At 44.3% G+C, this 14,510-nt stretch overlaps 2 protein-coding genes across 5 annotated transcripts in view; one reads left to right on the top strand and one right to left on the bottom strand.

Annotated features, from left to right (window-relative positions):
- The first annotated feature begins 394 nt into the window (after positions 1-394).
- Positions 395-6,772, top strand: PSMG4 (proteasome assembly chaperone 4). The gene is made up of 3 exons (XM_064507094.1): positions 395-700; positions 869-944; positions 6,500-6,772. The coding sequence occupies exons 1-3, from the start codon at positions 515-517 to the stop codon at positions 6,619-6,621; spliced, it is 384 nt and encodes a 127-aa protein (XP_064363164.1). The 5' UTR covers positions 395-514; the 3' UTR covers positions 6,622-6,772.
- A 1,460-nt stretch (positions 6,773-8,232) lies between these two features.
- The window catches only part of SLC22A23 (solute carrier family 22 member 23), a 123,958-nt gene continuing 117,680 nt past the window's right edge, over positions 8,233-14,510 (bottom strand). For all 4 annotated transcript variants that reach the window (XM_064507091.1, XM_064507093.1, XM_026114920.2 and 1 more), the window contains one exon: positions 8,233-12,648. In XM_064507091.1, coding sequence (XP_064363161.1) covers positions 12,291-12,648 — 358 coding nt within the window. In that variant the 3' untranslated portion in view covers positions 8,233-12,290. The remainder of the gene's footprint in view (positions 12,649-14,510) is intronic.

The following is a 14,510-nucleotide window of genomic DNA, read 5'->3' as shown; positions in this document are numbered from 1 at the left end:
CGTGTCCGGCCGCGGGAGCGGGGCTGCGGCGCTGCCGGGGTGGAGGAGGGTGCGTGCTCCGGGGGGGCTGTGTGTGTGACCGTGGGGGTTGTGCACCGGGGGGGATGTGCACCAACCGGCGTGTGTGTCCGTGCCCCGGGGGGTCTGTGCACCGAGGGGGATGTGCACCAACCGGCGTGTGTGTCCGTGCCCCGGGGGGTCTGTGCACCGAGGGGGATGTGCACCAACCGGCGTGTGTGTCCGTGCCCCGGGGGGTCTGTGCACCGAGGGGGATGTGCACCAACCGGCGTGTGTGTCCGTGCCCCGGGGGGTCTGTGCACCGAGGGGCCGTGCACGGCCACTGCCCTGCCGCTCCCCGCCCCGAGGAAGCGGCTCGGCAGCAGCGCCGGGCGGGGCGGCGGCGGGGCGGGCGCCGTTTAGCGCCTCCCCCGGGAAGTGGCGGCGCTGCTCGCTCGGGCAGCGCTTGCTCAGGCCTGGCGGCGGCGGCGGCGGGGCCGCGCCGGGAAAGGCGGCCATGGAGCCGGCGGGTGGCGGCGGGAGGCAGGCGGCGGCGGCGGGCATCGCTGTGCACGACTTCAGCGGGCAGCTGGGCGAGCAGCTGGTGCACTTCCACGCCATGCGGCTGCGGGACTCGCTTTTCCTCTGGGTGGGCGCCGCGCCCGCCCTCGCCAGCCTCGCTGTGGCCATGTGCAGCCCCCGCGTGAGTGTCCCGGGGCCGGCCCGGCGGCGGGGGCACGGCGGGGAGGGCGGCGGCACGGCGGGGAGGGCGGCGGCGGCGGCGCCTGCGGGCCTCGCGGGCTGCTGCTGCTGCTGTCGGGCCCGGGGGGAGCAGGGCGCTGATGAGGTGTGTGTGCTGCTCTGCTTGCAGGACAGCGTCCCGGTGTCGGCGTCGCTCCTGGGGGACCCCTCCGACCCGGCCGCCGTGTCCCTGGCCCGGCGCCTAGGTAGGTGCTGTGCTGCGCGGCCCGCGGCTGCCCGCGGGGCCCGGTAGCGCCGGCCGTGTGCGCTGCGGGGGCGCCGTCGGCGAAGGCGGCGAGCGGAGGGGAGCCGGGCTGGCGGAGCCCCTGCCGCGGCTGCGGAGCCCTCCGCACGGCCTGGTTTGGGGGCGCGCGGGGCCTGCCCGGCGCCAGGCGCGAGCTGTGGGGCGGGGTGGCCTTAACCTGAGTCACGGGCATGTTGCATGGAGATCAGTGCAAACCTCATCACGTTCTGTGTTTTAGCCTCTAAATTGTGAAAAGTTCTGAGCCTGGAGAGTCCCTGAGCTTCTCACAGATGCCAGTGTTTGCTAGAAGTGTCCTTGTACCGTCTAATGTCTTCTTTTCTGGCATGTGTAAGTGTCCCGGTATGCCTAGTGCAGGACCGAGCATCCAGATTCAGAAATCAGGATACCTAACATGCAAATTCCTGTATCTCTACTAAAAAACCCCCCTTGCCTAATGTGTGCTACAATCTTCATATCTTTAATAGCTGCATCACTAACATTACTCGTAATCCTGTACCAGTAACAGGCACAGCTACGACTGGTGATGTACTAAAGCACTTGTTACTGGCTCTTAAATACAAGGTGATGCACTACTCATTTTTGTCTCACTTCTGTTGTTTCAGAACAGTCTGCTGAAAAGGTTGTATAATTCTTGATGGTCTGTGCTGATCTTCATTATGGGCAATAGGTCCAGAGTGCAAGTGTAATTAGTGCATTATCATTAAGAAATCAGGTAGTAAAAATGTAGTCAAACATGGTTAACTTTGGATAAATTGTGTAACAGTTTATTCCACTTCCCATTTTGTCTCCTGTGCTTAATCACTCTTTTCTTCAAAATCTTACTGTAAGCTTTTGTGTAGCATTGTAGTGCAGCTATCAGGTCTCAGTTGTACAGGTGCATTCCTCCCACTCCTGTCTTTTCAGAACATGTGCTATTTTATATCCACAGAAGATTTATTACAGATTTTCATAGCTAGAACTTGTAATAACTTGCTATTTCATATGTCAGTTCTTCCGGCGTGCCGGGATAGAGGCTGTCTGGGTCAGCTGATTTTTTCCCCCAGCAAGAGGTCTAAGTTTTACTCTTTCTTTAGTTTTTTTTTTCCTCCTTTCCTCATTTGCATTATTTATTTCATATACCTTGTTTTTGTTACTGAAAAATGATAGTAGTTGATACTGGGGCATAAGTTATTCTTTATCCTCAGAGAATAATGCACCTTTGTATTCTTTGTTTGTTTGCCTGGGTGCTTTAAGTATCTTTCGCTATTTGTCTTAAACTTCCTGTGCTAGATGCAGCCCCACTAGGCTTTTGGTCATTGTCCTTCTGTATCTGTGCCATGTAACCTCTCAGCTGCAGTTCTTGCTAATCACTCCCATTTGTATTCTTTATAGATCCTATCCTTACTCTTACTATCCTGTCTAAGGTGTACAATGTCCAGGAAGGCCTGTAGACCTATTCTACTTCTGGTTGGAAAAAGAGAGCAAATAACACACTTCTGGCTTTGAATAATTACTTGCTTCCTCTGCCTGGAAATTTCTTTTTCTAATTATCTTCGCTTATTGATTTCTTTATTTTCTTAAACTTGTCTTTCTGAAATTCCACACTTTAGTTTCTAGGCTTGCTTTTGTCTATCCGGCAATTTAACGTGGGACGAGTTAGCTCACAGTCATTTAGTTCAAGATTGTTTATTTTCCTGAAACCAGTGCATCTGCAAGATCATCACTAAGCATCTCTGTATCTCTTGGTTCACCAACTGCTTGGTAAGGAAATCTGTGTTCTGCCTCAACTAGAAATACACAAACTTTGCTATTACTAGTGTTGTTTAGTTTTCCTCTGGGAATTTAAATCTTTAGTACTCCCACAACTTCTGTAATTAGAGATTGCTATTCACAGCCAAGTCTGACCAACAACTGTACATCTGAGGTAGCCTTTTTAACCCTCCCCCCATGTGGTAATCTTCAAGCAGGCAATTTCTGGTTTTATCCATGCTGTCACAGAATCACAGATTAGTTGGGTTTGGAAAGGACCTCGGAGATCATCTGGTCCACCCGCTCTGCTCAAGCAGGGGTAGCTAAAGCAAGTTGTGCAGGGCTGTGTCCCGTTGGCTTTTGAGTATCCCCAAGGATGGAGACTCCACAACATCTCTGGGCAACCTGCTCCAGTGTTCAACCTCCCTCACAGTAGAGGAGCATTTTCTTATGTTTAAACTGAATTTTCCATATTTGAGTTTGTGGCAATTAACTCTCGTCCTGTCAGGAGGCACCACTGAGAAGAGTCTGGCTCCATCCTCTGTGCACGCTGCCATCAGATATTTATAAACACTGATTAGATCTCCCTTGAGCCTTCTCATCTCCAGGCTGAAGAATCCCAGCTTTCTCTGCCTCTCCTCATATGAGAGATGCCCCAGCCCCTTAATCATCTTTGTGGCCCTTTGCTGGACTAGCTCCAGTATGTCCATGTCTCTCTCGTACTGCGGAGCCCAGAACTGGACACAGCACTCCAGGTGTGGCCTTGGCTGCGTAGAGGGGGAGGATCACCTCCCTCAACCTGCTAGCAATGCTCTTAATGCAGCCTAGGATGCAATTGGCCTTCTTTGCTATAAGGGCACTTTGCTGGTTTGTATTCAGCTTGTCCACCAAGACCCCTTAGGTCCTCTCTGCAGAGCTGCTTCCCAGCTGGCTTGCTTGCATTGGTGCCGGGGTTTATTGCTCCCCAGGTGCAGGACTTTGCACTTGCCATTATTGAACTTTATGAGGTTCCTCCTTGCCAATCTCTCCAGCCTGTTGAGGTCCCTCTGAATGGCAGCACAATCCTCTGGCATATCACCTTCTGGTCTTCACAGGCAACAATTTAAGTAACACACAATGTCAGCTGAAGGTAAGTGTTCTTATTTCTCATACCTTTCAGTTGCATTTCATCACCTGTCCTTTTGTCCTTTTTTGCTGTAATGGCAGGTTTCCTGTTTCAGCATTTCCATATATCAGGCTACACATTCTCCAGTTGTTTTCCTTGTGGCCCTATAGAGTTCCTAGCCAGAATAGCTGCATTTTGTGTGCTGGCTCTATCTTTTCTTTATTTCAGTTATTTCTTTTTTCCATAGTTGAAGGCACATTTATCCCATTCCTGTTCTTCTTCCTATCTATCTTGATCTGTTTGTATGAGGTGCAGAGACTGGTTCCTACTACTCTCCCTGATTGCTCTATCACAACACCTGTCTGACTAGTCAAGAAATCTAAATCCTAAAAGATTTTTCCTGTAGGTTAGTGGAGATCACCTCCTGAGAAAAGTCTTGTCCCTCAGTGCCTCCACTTACATTGGTATCCCAAAGACGCAGCATGTTCTGGCCACAGTGACCTCAGGGTAGTGCCACATCTTTGTCTTGAGTAGAATCTCAGTGCAGATCACTTGAATCTCTTTAAATCTTTCCCAGCTGGGCATGGGTTTTGTGTTTTTGTTTTTTTTTTTCTTTTTTTTGGTTTTGCTTTGTTTGTTTGTTTGTTTTCCCCTTTTCCAGCATGCATAGTCTACAAATGTAATCCTAACATTTGTTCTGTCCTTTCTCCTGCTCCTTCTGGGATCCCTCTTTGAGCTTAGGCTTGGGCCTTTGCTCCATCCATCTGTTCTTAAGAATGAGTCTGTGCTGGTGTGTCCCATGGTACTCAATAGCCCACACAACAGGCTGCTCAGGCACCTTTTCCTCCACTTTGAGGGACCTGTACAACAGGGGTCACAGAGTCAGGCTCTGTGGGAAACACCCCTGCTGAAGTGTTATAGATAAACCTCATCTTTTGCAGTTTTCTGTTTTATTCTTAAGTTGCAGATGTTCTTCCATGGAGGCATAAGATCATTTTCCTCTATCCTTCCCACTTGTCCAATTGAATCCACAAGAGAACTGAGAATAGAAAAGCCTGAGTTACCCATTAAAGCTAGGACACAGCACTGGGAGATGTCTTCTGTGCGCACATCTTGAGGGAATCATAGTGTTCGCAAGAACTGGATCGTCATTCAAGAGACTAAATCAGATCTTACACAAATGTAATTAAGAAGTTGGGTTTTGACACTGCAATGTATGATGTAGATTCATTAGATATGATAATAGTATTAATTAGTTTAGAATTAGCATTACATTTATTTAGGGCATGATGATGAAGCACTAGCGGTTACAAAACATGCTTCTTTGTACCACAAAATCTGATGCCAAAAACTAATTTTTGCAATCATAGCAACAAGCTGCATTATATTAGCATTTTGTAGTGCCAAGTGTTAAAAAGGCAAATGAGTCCTTGAGTTTCAGAAGCAGCTCACTGGGGCTCCCTCTACTCACTAAGCCTCACTGGTGGCCTGTTAGAACAGAAAATGATAATAAATTGATTTGCATAAAGAAAATGCATCAAAGGAGTTGTTAAAAATATATAGGTCTTCTGTAGTTGAATTTCATGTTTAAGATGGACTGAGATATTATGAATTCTGGTATCTATTTGGAATTTTTAAGTTCAGATGATGTTTTTGAACATTCAGTGGAACATTCTGATTGCTCCTTGGGAGTGTCAGCTCCCAGCTCATTCCCTGCCAGGACTATCTTGTGACTCAAATACCACTTTTGTCTAGTGTTTTAACACAACTCATTTTAAATTCTGTGCCTATTTTCTCTTTGGTGCTTGCATTCTTCGCATAGCTTAGTTTGTTCAGTTTATTAAAAAGAGCTACAAAGTTTATTAATATATTATTATGGTAAAATCTAAATAGGATTTCTATTTTACCTATAAAACACTTCATGTTGTCTATTCTACTCTGATAATTAAGTCTTCCTGCTCCAGTGGACATTATCTTTGTCACTGTTATTTAATTCTGTCATGGAAGACAGCTCTTACTTTTATAGCCATGTCTCTAGGTAATTGTCATTACAGTAACCTAGAGCTTGTGACTAGTTTGATGACTTTCAACCCACACTGTTCAGCCTCCTGCAGTGTTCATGGATACCATATACATAAAGGTTAAAGGAAACAAATCATTGTCAGCAGGTTTAGACTGGTTAAAGAGATGCACGCTTTGGGGGCATTTTTAGTGGTTCACTATAAAAAAGAACTTGAATTGTAGCCTAATTATTTTCTCATGTACTTTCCCTCCATAGACATTCTTCATAGCACAGACTTACCAGCTCATAAAATAGATTTTGATGATCAGCTCATTGTATAGTCTGTGGTTTCACTTATGCTGTACCATATTTAAAGTTTCCAAAATCCACAGAAAGCAATGTGTCTTTCCAGAGACTGTAATGGGTTTTGCATCAGGCCAAAAACTGCCTCATAGCCCTCGTGCTCATATTGCCCTCTTCAATGGATTGAATAGTTTTGCCCAACATGCCAACACTTGTTCTGCTATTACTTTATGCTTGGTTCCAGCAGGTTAGGAGTAGAGAATGCTGTTGTAGAAATCTGCATGATCTATCTTTTTAATACCATCACCAGTTTTGTATAAGATAAAACTATCGATGAATATTCTGTTTTGTGTTTTAGCCAGGAAGACCAAAAAACAGATATTTGTCAGCTATAACCTTCAAAACACAGACAGCAATTTCAGCTTACTCATAGAAAACAGGATCAAAGAAGAAATGATGGCTTTTCCAGAGAAGTTCTGACTGCATCATTGTAAACTAACTTGAGGTTTTTGTTTTAGAAAAACTGAGTGCAATTTCCACACTGACATTAAGTTACTATTTTGAAAACTTGTTTTGTATTGTTTTGATTGAATTTGCATTTGTTATTAAATTCTGCAATGTTGGACCTGGATTCTTTTTCCAGATTTGCTACTCTGTGAAATAGGGGATAGGCTAGTAGTATAGAAATATACTGAGACTTAAGAACATTGTAAAAATCTGTACTAACACAGTCTGACCTGCATTTGGTACAGGGATGGGCCAGGAAATCTGTTCCAAATTCTAGGTGTACAATTAATCTATTGTGTATTAGTATAGCAGCTTTTAGTGTTCAAATGAAAACCCGTGAAAGCACCACGAAGAACATAATCTTTTGCTTTTGAGGAGAATTAGGAGACCAGCAGGAATGGGAGTATTAGAAAGGGAACCACATGTTTTTTACACTGAAACAAGCATTATCTTGCTCTGACTTTTCAGTCCCAGTTGGTTGTAGTGCTAGCACTAAATACAGAATTTTCTTCCATCTCTTGAACACCAGAAGGCTTTCACAAAGGGTTTTCTGTAAAGCTCTGCCGTCTATGTGGGAGAAAGAAAAAGCACAGCTTGACTTTTGGAGCAACAGATAAGACTGTCTTCTAGCAGCCTGACAGACTTATGTGTAAACTGAATATACTTGTTAAAAAAAATCAGAGCAGTCACTACCACCACAGAGCATCCTGTTGCTACATCTCTAGACTTACTTTTAGGTGGGATATCCTTTTAAGGTGAGGTTTGCTTCCATGTGCCATTTTCTTTTAACAAGATGGGCAACTGAAAATTAACCATGCAAAAAAAAAACAAAAAAAACAAAAAAACAAAAAAACACCAAACAAACCATGGAGCCAATGAAGCAATGAGGGTCTGCTGAGGTCAATGCATGCTGTGCTGTCTCATGCTACCTATTATTCCCAGTAATTTGGAGGAACATTGAGCAAGACAACCTGATGAGGGAATTAAGGTTATTTCTTTTTTCACTGCAAGTTGAGACCTGACTCAGAAATAAGCTTCTGGTACAAACCAACCAACCAAACTTATGTTGCTAGACCAGCTCTTCATAGGCAACTGCACTATCCACCTCCAGAAAATGTATCTGAACTTACCTTTCCATGGCCATAATCAGCCATTTAAAACTGTAAGCAAAATTTGATGATGTAGAAGATAGATACAACCCCTAATTACAGTCAGTCTGTGGTCCGAAGGGATCTCAAACATACACTGGCTTCAACTTTGTATATTTGACATGAGAGCACAGGGCCCTGGTAGAAACAGCAGCTGGTCCTTGGCCTCTGTTTAAGATCACAGTAATGAAAAGCAACGGTTGGAGGGCTTTTTTTCTTTAATCTATGCAAGACAGGAAATATAGTCATTCTTCTGTGACTGAATGTAAAGGATAATTAGTTAAAAATCAATATGCTTATGTAATTAGCTTGATTTGAAATCAGTTCATTGTGTTTGCAGAAGAGGGTAGAAACTGTTAAGGTTTCAATGACATTAGCTGCAGCTGGGCTGTTTCACACATTACTGTGAGGGAAATGACAGACAAAGGAAAGCAAATGATGAGACAACATCTTTTTATTCTGTAATTTACATACAAAGTTTTTCAGTAGGTACAACAGATGTAACATCATGCAGACATTTAGCTTGTAAGACTTTTCAGTACTTGATTTAAGCTTGTGCTATGAAGAAGCACCACCAGACTATTCATGATCAAAACATACAGTAACACGATTCTTTAAAACTTCATCAGAAACTGAAATGGGGAGGGAAGTCTCACCCACTAGACATAACACACTGTACTCCTTTCCCAAAACATTTTACACAATACATTTAAAATGAGGTTTGTCATTTATTTTTCTTAAAAAAAGTTATAGTGGGGGAGATCATCCCACACTCATAGTGTTGTCTTATGTGCCAGCTACAGGCGCAACTTGACTTGACATTCACAGAGTTCATTTAATGGCACTTCTGCTTCCAATTTGGTGACCTTTAGTGTTTGGCTCCAGGAAGTGGCAACAGTTAAGTAAAATACTTCCATAAAAAAAAGCCTGCTCAACAAAAAAATGAAAAGGAAATCACATAGAACCCTTTTTGAGTTGCCACAAAACACTTCCAAACAAATGACACATTTCTCCACACTGTCTTTATCTATTTGCAGTGTGTCTGGCAACAAAAGCATTCCTGAAAGCTGAAAAGGAAAAAAAAAAAAAACAGATCAAGCATAATGTCACTTTCACATTTTGTTTAAAAGTACAAAAAGAAAGCCCTTAAATGGTAAATTATAAAGAAAAAAAATCCACTGATGGGCTTAGAGGTTACTGAAGGTTCACAGAAAAAAGGCCAAAATGGACAGGACAGCTTTGAATGCTTCCTCTGTTGTGGTGACCAGAAACAGCCATCTGAGAAAAGCATTTCCTGATGATGGCTATAGAGGAGATGCGATTGAGGAGCTGATGGTCTGACATATGGTAGCCGAAGTACAGAGCACCGTCCAGATGAAGGACTAGGCAGAGCACATTACAAAACTAGATTTTGTTTCTGTCCTGTTGTATCACTTAGTACCTGCCTTCTACTCTGACAGTTTTCTCACATTAGATACACTTAACAAAAGCTTTCAAAGTAGTGCATGTCACAAAGCAGAAACCCAACACAAAACACCCAGAATTTTTCATCTTTTCAACAAAACAAGCAAAACTGGAGCTACCAAGACAGGAAATTAATTTGTGTGTGTGGTTTTTTTTTTCTTTCTCTCTCATGACAGAGCCAGAGGGCCAAATGAACTGGAGAGGTTGGGATGCCCCATATTGCAAAAGATCAGTACCGAGTGCCTTGTTTCAGGCAAAAAAATAAAAGCAGCAAATCAAGTCAATTTCATAAGAATTAAAAAACCTGCCAAGTGTTCCTGTCACCTAATGTGTTTATTATATTAATGTTGATATGTGTAAACAACCATTCTCTTCCTTGGGCCTGTTTGTCTTCAGAGAGCAAACACCAGAATAGGAAACTATAAAGCGCTGTGGACGACAGCAGTGAGCACACCAGGACCGCTAACAGTGCCGAAAGCAACCAGTTTAATAGGCTTGTGAATGGTCTACAAGATTCATACTGTAGCTTGAGTACACACGCACAGAGACCACGAATAAAAGAGCCGCTCCATGGCATAATGGATCGCAAAATGCTGCGCGACAGCTCTACGCCCGCTCCACCTCTGTGCTTTTCCCTGCTCCGCTTTGAGGCCCTTTTTTTCTCTTCCATTAAGACTTAATTTTGCTTCTTCAGTTTCATTGTGAACCCACTTTTCCCCAATGTGTGGCTTGTAACAAGCATAAAAGGCAAAAGGTATTACACAAATTTGGCACATGAATACTGCATGAATTTGAAAAGGCTTATTTTTTTTCTTAGGTGAACGCAGATTGCAGAAATCTCAGCAGAGAACAAAAAGAGAGAGATGGCCACTCTCGAGCTAGACAGTAAAACTTGAGTGTAAGGAAGATTGGGCTCTCGCTATCACAGCAAGTCTAACAAAGGTGAAAAAACAGTAGTGTAACTTTGGGCAAAATTACCATCAACTGGTCCAGTGTTTCTTACCAGGCTCAAAGAGAACCCAAATGTCCACATCCTCTGTACAAAAATTAGCAGCTTTAGGACCTCTGTACAAAAATTAGCAGCTTTAGGACAACATTGTTTTTCTGACACCACAATCTCTGTCGCTTCTGCAGGTTTACCTGTCCCCTTGCACTCATCAGCGTCCGAGGCCGTGCTACTTACTGCATTGCCCACCAAGGAGCATCTCTCTGATTTATTGGGGATGGTAAGAGGACAGAGGCAGCCTAACGGAGGATGGAAATTGTTAGGTAGAGTAGTTAATAGACTATATATACAGCAAAGGAGGAAAGAGGAGGGAAGGTAGAGGAGGAAAGTGCAAACGAGCGCTTTCCCTGTCTATGAACGCAAGATGTACATCAAACAAAGTGGTAATCATATGGACACTCAATACAACATCGACATCCTGCTGCTCTGTTCGTTTAAATGTCTGTACTACTGAGCAATCACAAATGCATGGCCTGAGTGAAAAAGGAAAAGAGGGAGGGAGAGAAGGGAGGTTAACTACAATGCAAGAAAGCTGTTAGTTCAGAAAGTCCTTGCATTGAACAAGATCCTCACAGCAGTCACTCAGTGAAAGCCAAAATCCGATGGCCAAAACAAATTGTCGGTTTGGGGACTAGAAGAGAAGTCATATAGTTATTATCAAAGTGCCATCTGTATAGTGAGAGACAAACTGTATCTTCACTTTGCTTAGCATAGAGTAGGACTGATCCAATTTAAGTAGACAATTTTTTTTTTCTTAAAGAAATCCTAAAAGAGCAGTTGGGGAAGAGGGGAATTATAGGTGAGTTCACTGTATATTCTTGGGTCAGAAGCAGAAAACATCTCTGAAAGCCACAAGACAGCCAACAACAGACCTTGAGTCTTTATTCACAGGCTATCAATTCATTCCCTTCTGATAGTCACTTTAGTATTTTGTCCATTTAAATTGAAAACAAAAACTCTGGTTTTAAAAACAGGCAAGGCAATGCCAGGACTCTCATCTCCCAGGAGTGCGAATCCTGGCTATGCTGCCTTTTGAAATAAGAGTACAGATCATAGCCAGTGCTCCTTACTTTTGTCCCTGCTGGTCTATGCTCTTCTCCTGGACCAGTCAGTCAAAGATTCTGGACTTCCTGGTAGTTAAAGCCATTCTTGGCAAAACTATTTTTTGCATCATCGGTCAAATCATTTACATAGTCTACATTACTATTAAATACCAGCAAGAACAGTCTAAAATAGATCAAGGGACTCTTAAAATGCATAAGGCTGATCTGGATTGAAATCTGAGCTCAGTTTGGGTAGGATTTTCTTCACTCCTTTTGGTGAAAAAAAGTACTAATTAGGAAAGTAACTTTTAAATGCACATGGGCTAGAATAACCAAGTATAAGCTGCCTAAAATGCAGTCAGACTTTGAGTCACAACAGGTTTTGCTTTGTTTTTTCTCCTGTTTTTTTTTTCTTTTTTGGTGTGTACAAACACAGCAGGCAACCTGGGCACTTTGACTTTCTAGACAGGCAGAAGAATGTTGCACAAGTCTAAATTACAGTTCAACTTTGCAGTGGATACTTCCTTCCTTTAAAAAACACAAAAACAAAACAAAACAACCCCCACCCCACATGGTTTCTTTCTTGGAATGGCTGCACCTCTTATAATAAGATGGCTTCATTTTTGTGATTTATGAAAGGAAAAGGAAATAAAGTGCTTCTTGAGAATAAATCAAAATAAATATACACATCTAATGGTAGGAAAAAAGAGTTCTGAAGGGCTATCTCCAGCCAGGTCTTTTCTCAGATGAATATTTTCCCCCATAACTTTTTCAAAAACAATCTGCACAACAGTTGAAGATTCTTACAAGTCGCTTTAGCAGCGGAGTTGAATTCCCCCAAGTCTGCGTCTGTTCCACCACTGGTTTGTAAAATCTGTGCAAAACACTCTCACCCAAAGTGCTGCTCCTCCTGCACAACAGCATCAAACAAAATGAAAAAGGAAAAGGGGGGGAAAAAGGGGGGGAGGGAAATCCATCCAGTTACATAGACTTCATCCCATTGGCAGTGGTGTTCTCGGAGATCCCATCGCTCACAGCTGCCGAGTCATGGAGGCCAGAGTAATCCTTAAGTTCAGAGTTTGTCAGGAGCAGGGGCTGTTCCCCCTTCTTGTGCGGCAGCAGGGGCTGCCTGGTGTAATGTTCACCGTCCGGGATGTTTTCAGGCAGGTTCTGGTTCTTGCTCTCCGGCAGGAGCAGGATGCAGATGATGCAGATGAGGGTACAGCAGGCGAAGATGACATGATGGAGGAAGTAGCCTTTCTGGTTGTGGAGCTCCATGATGGGGGCAGTGAGGCGTCCGAAGCCGGCGCTGGCCAGGACAAGCCCCAGCCCGCCGCCCCTGCAAGCACAGCACAGCACAGCACAGCTCAGCTCAGCTCAGCACCCATCCAGCAGCCTCCCGCTGTCACGGTATAACGCAAAAGGGACAAGTATGTTGGGGGAGTACATGTGTATGGGGGGAAGTCCTTCCTCTCTGGGTTTATTTTCTGTACTCAGAGATATTCTGCAGATGGCAGGAAAGCATTTATTTAGCAATTGGCTGTTGCATGCTCACAGAGCTGCAGAGCACAGCAAAGCTGGGTGCCTTCTCCTTTGCAAACTGTCTCCTCTAGCTGTCTCAGACATGCGAGCCTGGCTCAACTAGGGAAACTAGTGCACATGGAACCACCAACTGGTGTCTGTGCTCCCTCCAAAGTGGTGGAGAGGTGCCAGCTCCCCCGCCACGGCTGCCCCAGCAGTATCCCACCCAGGTCTGGCTCCAGGATTTTCCCTGCATGTGGAGGCACTGCAGGGCTTGAGGTGCTATGGCCTTATCGCCAAGTGCCACGTGCATGGCTGCAATGCCAGTGGGGGCCGAGGAAGCTCGGACTCGGCTCTGCTGGGCTGCCAGCCCCAAAGGCTCCCTGCACACAGGGACACTGCCGGCCGCAGTCACTCCTTGTTCTGTCACACACTTCTCCACACATTGTGCTGGAGAAAGCCAGCAGCCTCTGAAAGGCAGCTGGAAACCACATGCTCTGCCAGATGAGGGCAGAAGGAAGGATCCACCTCCACCTCAGTCACCACAGTTTGCAGTGTGGCAGGTTACCTTAAACCCTCAAAGTGAGCGATGAGCACTAATACAGCACATCACAAGCTGCAGCTACCAAGGTGCAGGTTGCCTCTACCTGTGCTGCTGCAGGGCAGCAAATTCCAGCAGCAGTGCAACATCATCTGTTATCACAAATCTGATCAACAGCCCTTATGAGTCCCCTAAATTGTGCTGTTTGGCATACACCAGGGCTATAAAATCTGTAAGGCAAACCTGTTCTGCACACAGCTCTCACACTGTACAACTACTCTGGTAGGGGGTTACTTCTTGCTTTGTCATTGCAGATCATCAAATGCAGCTCCACCACCCTGGAGCGCTGTATCCCATTACAGCCTATATGCCTCTGTGTGAGGAAATAACTATACCCATGTAAGTATCTTTTAAATCAATATTACTGCATCCACGTAAGGAGAAGAGAAGTTGTATCACAAGAATATGTAGACAGACCTTTAGAAAATTCCCATATCCAAGTATTCCATATTCAGTGAGGGGAAACCACATTTTGCTTAGGATGCCAGACTTCTTCAGTTTAGACAAGATATACCAGGAAGCAGTAGGTCCACTGCTAGGTGCAGAACTCAATTTTGGCTGTCTCTGAAGTACCTGGCATCAACCACCAGTGGAGGCAGGAGCTTGGACTTCACACTCCACTGCCTCGATCTGTTATACGAAACACTAAGTGCTGAAATATTTTCCTCTAAAAAGTGTATTGTGGCTAGCATCTCTTAACACATGGATGCCATAACAATATGCATCCTTTAAAAAAAAAAGAAAAAAAAAGAAAAGAAAAAAAAGAAAAGAAAGACAACATAGCTAGTGGACAGAAGAGCAGAAAAAGTCAAGAGTTTAGGATTTACTTTTGAGACCTCTTGACTCACTGTACAGGTTGAGATAAGCCCCTCACTTTGCTCTTTCTTACTTTACTGCTGTATTCATGGACTTCATCAAAGGGTGATGAAAAGGTTAATAGTGGTAAAATGCTGAAATTATAACTAGGTGACTTTATAAAATATTCTTTATGGCACAAATATTTAGCAAATGTAAAACACCAATGTATTTAGATCATTCATACAGGTGCACCAAGAAAGAGTGAAAACATTAAAGCTTAA

Source organism: Dromaius novaehollandiae, chromosome 2 (assembly GCF_036370855.1).
Source record: "Dromaius novaehollandiae isolate bDroNov1 chromosome 2, bDroNov1.hap1, whole genome shotgun sequence".
NCBI classification, from domain to species: domain Eukaryota; kingdom Metazoa; phylum Chordata; class Aves; order Casuariiformes; family Dromaiidae; genus Dromaius; species Dromaius novaehollandiae.
This window is presented reverse-complemented; position numbering and strand designations above follow the sequence as displayed.